This window comes from Coturnix japonica, chromosome 29 (genome assembly GCF_054131305.1).
Source record: "Coturnix japonica strain WE chromosome 29, WE-NBRP24, whole genome shotgun sequence".
Taxonomy (NCBI): Eukaryota; Metazoa; Chordata; class Aves; order Galliformes; family Phasianidae; genus Coturnix; species Coturnix japonica.
In genome coordinates this window covers 7,753,920-7,757,906 of record NC_140691.1, presented here as the reverse complement: position 1 = coordinate 7,757,906, position 3,987 = coordinate 7,753,920, and the positions used below count along the sequence as shown (strand labels likewise).

General features: G+C 51.1%; 1 protein-coding gene across 1 annotated transcript; it reads right to left on the bottom strand.

Annotated features, from left to right (window-relative positions):
* Positions 1 to 2,001: 2,001 nt before the first annotated feature.
* Positions 2,002 to 3,445, bottom strand: LOC146755936 (uncharacterized). The gene is made up of 2 exons (XM_085525108.1): positions 2,795 to 3,445; positions 2,002 to 2,542 (listed from the first exon to the last, which is right to left on the bottom strand). The coding sequence occupies exons 1-2, from the start codon at positions 3,443 to 3,445 to the stop codon at positions 2,003 to 2,005; spliced, it is 1,191 nt and encodes a 396-aa protein (XP_085381234.1). The 3' UTR covers position 2,002.
* Positions 3,446 to 3,987: the final 542 nt, after the last annotated feature.

The following is a 3,987-nucleotide window of genomic DNA, read 5'->3' as shown; positions in this document are numbered from 1 at the left end:
CCTGATGGGGTGCATCCGCGGGTGCTGAGAGAGCTGGCAGAGATCTTTGCTGAGCTGCTCTCTGTAATCTATCAGAGATCTTGGAGAACTGGGGAGGTGCCTGAAGACTGGAGGATGGCCAATATCACTTCAGTCTTTAAAAAGGGCAAGAAGGAAGACCCGGGTAATTATAGGCCGGTCAGCCTCACCTCTGTCCCAGGGAAGGTGATGGAACAGCTTGTTCTAGATGCCATCTCCAGACAACTGGGTGATATGGAGGCTATCAGGAGTACTCAGCATGGGTTCACCAAGGGGAGGTCGTGCTCGACCAACCTGGTCGCCTTTTATGAAGATGTCACTAGCTGGGTTGACAGGGGGAGAGCGGTAGATGTAGTCTACCTTGATTTCAGTAAGGCTTTTGATACTGTCCCCCATGACATCCTTATAAAGCTGAGGAAGTATGGGATAGATGAGTGGACGGTGAAGTGGGTTGAGAATTGGCTGACTGGCAGAGTGCAGAGGGTTGTCATTGCCGGTGCGGTGTCTGGCTGGAGGCGTGTAACTAGCAGCGTCCCCCTGGGGTCTGTACTGGGTCTGGTCTTGTTAAACATCATCAGCGACCTTGATGAGGGGATAGTGACCACCCTCAGCAAGTTTGCTGATGACACGAAGTTGGGAGGATTGGCTGACACGCCTGAAGGCTGTGCTGCCATTCAGCGAGACCTGGACAGGCTGGAGAGCTGGGCAGTAAGAAACCAGATGAGGTTTAGCAAAAGCAAGTGTAGAGTCTTGCACCTGGGTAGAAATAATTGCATGCACCAGTACAGGCTGGGGGAAGAGCTGCTGGAGAGGAGCTATGCATAGAGGGACATGGGCGTCCTGGTGGACGACAGATTGGCCATGAGCCAGCAGTGTGCCCTTGTAGCCAAGAAGGCCAATGGCATCCTGGGGTGTATTAAAAAGAGCGTGTCCAGCAGGTCGAAGGAGGTGATCCTCCCCCTCTACTATGCCCTGGTGAGGCCTCATCTGGAATATTGTGTCCAGTTCTGGGCTCCCCAGTACAAAAAAGACAGGGATCTCTTGGAAAGAGCCCAGTGGAGGGCCACAAAGATGGTGAAGGGCCTGGAGCATCTCCCCTATTAAGAAAGGAAATGCCTTGTCCAGAAGCAAGCAGTGGGCTGGAGAGGGCACCAAAACGAAACCCTGCTTGCACCTTTCCCTCTCCTCATTCCACATGCTGACATTTATTTTAAGAGCAAAAACAAGACTACAGTGAAGAAAGCTCCAGAACAACTCAGCTACTTTATTCACCCCCTTCTCTTTCCACTACAGAAGATTCTCAGAAAACCTCCAAGAGCCACGTTACTGCTCTCCTGACTCTTCTCTGGGATGCATGAGTGTGCTCAGAAATGACTGAGAGCAACACATGCACACAGACACACAGCAGATCCCTACACAACCACTTCTCCACTAGGAAACCGCATCAAAAAGCAGCTGGTGGGAAGAGTAGAAGTGGAAAGCGGGCATGGTGAGAGAAGTGCTTTGGGCAGCAAGGAAAGGCCATCTGAAGCTCCTGGGTTAAGTCCCTTCTGCAGAGGGTGTCGGTGATGCCGTCTCCTTTGCAAACTGTTCCTGCATGGGGAGAAGCATTGGTCTCCCTCATCCCTGGGCTATCCAGCATCCTGAAAGTCTCTCCTGCTGGGGGTTTTCCCATGAGAAATGAGGCACCAGCCCTGAGAGAAACTCTTCCTGCAGGAGATGCACTCCTAGTAGCTACCTGTCCTGTTGACTGCAATGTTTAATGACGACTGAGCTTTGCATGAAGTTCTTCTGGGAGTGTGAGGAGCTCTCTGCTCGGCACAAAGCCCTTCTCACACTCAAGGCTTCCTGCCATTTCAGCTCACTGGTGCAGACATTCTGGTAACACAGCAGATGGGATTCTCTGAAGGAGAGAAAAGACAAGTTCCCAGGCATCTCCCTGCATGCAGGCCTGGCCAAAATGTTCTAAAATGTCCAACAGAAGCTATGGTCTCTCTCCTGTGTGCATATGCTGGTGCAGCTTCAATTCAGAACTCCCTTTGAAGCTCTTACCACACTCAGGACACTCACAGGGTCTCTTTTTCCTGTGGATGCTCTGATGCAGTGTCAGCTCAGAACGCCTTTTAAAGCTCTTCCCACACTCAGGACACTTATAGGGTCGCTCTCCTGTGTGCATGCACTGGTGCATCTTCAATTCAGAACGCCTTTTGAAGCTCTTCCCACACTCAGGACACTTATAGGGTTTCTCTCCTGTGTGGACACGCTGGTGCATCTTCAGTTCAGAGCTGCTTCTGAAGCTCTTCCCACACTCAGAGCACTTGCAGGGTTTCTCTCCTGTGTGGATGTGCTGGTGGAGCTTCAAATCAGAACTGCTTATGAAGCTCTTCCCACACTCAGAGCACTTATATGGTCTCTCTCCTGTGTGGACACGCTGGTGCACCTTCAGTTCAGAGCTGCTTCTGAAGCTCTTCCCACACTCAGGACACTTATAGGGTTTCTCTCCTGTATGGATGCGCTGGTGGAGCTTCAAATTAGAACTGCTTATGAAGCTCTTTCCACACTCAGAGCACTTATATGGTCTCACTCCTGTGTGGACACGCTGGTGCACCTTCAGTTTAGAGCTGCTTCTGAAGCTCTTCCCACACTAAGAGCACTTGCAGGGTTTCTCTCCTGTGTGAATGTGATGGTGGAGCTTCAAATTAGAACTGCTTATGAAGCTCTTCTCACACTCAGAGCACTTATATGGTCTCTCTCCTGTGTGGACACGCTGGTGCACCTTCAGTTCAGAGCTGCTTTTGAAGTTCTTCCCACACTCCTTGCACTTGCAGGGTCTCTCTCCTGTGTGAATGTGATGGTGGACGGTGAGGCTGGAACTCTTTTTGAAGCTCTTCCCACAATCAGTGCACTTAAATGGTCTCTCTCCTGTGTGGATGCGATGGTGGATGGTGAGGTTGGAACTGTTTTTGAAGCTCTTCCCACACTCAAGGCACTTATATGGTCGCTCTCCTGTGTGGACACGTTGGTGTATTTTGAGTTTAGAACTATCCTTAAAGCTCTTCCCACACTCAGGGCACTTACATGGTTGCTCTCCTGTGTGGACACGTTGGTGTATTTTGAGTTTAGAAATACCTTTCAAGCTCTTCCCACACTCAAGGCACTTGTACAGTCTCTCTCTTCTGTGGATACACTGGTGGGAAGTGAGGCTCCCACTGTCCGTAAAAGTCTTTCCACAGTCAGAGCACTCAGAGGCTCTCTCTCCTGTGTACATGCACTGCTGGCCAGTGGGGTGGAGTCTCCATTTCATGCTCTCTGCAGAATCACAGAACTCGTAATGCCTCTTTGCTGAGTGCGTGCACTGGTGGCTAGTGATGCTGGAATCCAGTTTAAAGCTTTTCTCACACTCAGTGCGTGGATTCTGCTTTTTCATCTGGCACACATCCTTGCTCCTGGTTTCCTCAGGCTGCTTTGGACCTATGCTGAAGTCCACTGGGTTCCTCAGTGTCATTCCCAGATGCTTTCCCAGGGGCTTCTTGATGTGCTCACCCTGACCTTGCTGCAGGACTTCCTGGACATCCCTTCTGATTTCTTCCTCAGAGATGCAATTCCGCTGCATTTCCGCTACACAATTTCTCTGTGGAACCTCCTTTGTATTTCTGATCCCATCAGCTGCTGGATGACAGAGGAAATGCAGCAATAGCACACGGTGCCCAAAATAAAACACAGGCAGAGAAGGCTCTTACAGCCCCAACATTCCCCTTCCCTCCACCACCTCACCTGGGCTGAGGTCTCCTGGCATGGCCTCAGGGCTATGCACATCTGGGATCCAGGGGTCTCCCCCTCTTTCAAGCAGGGAGATCACCACGGGCTTGGGGGCTGGAAGTGGAGCTTCAGGGAGAGAAACAGGGAACAAGAGAGCATTTCCCTCATGCTGGCACAGTGCCTGTTCAGCAGTTCCACTCTGTGCCCCTC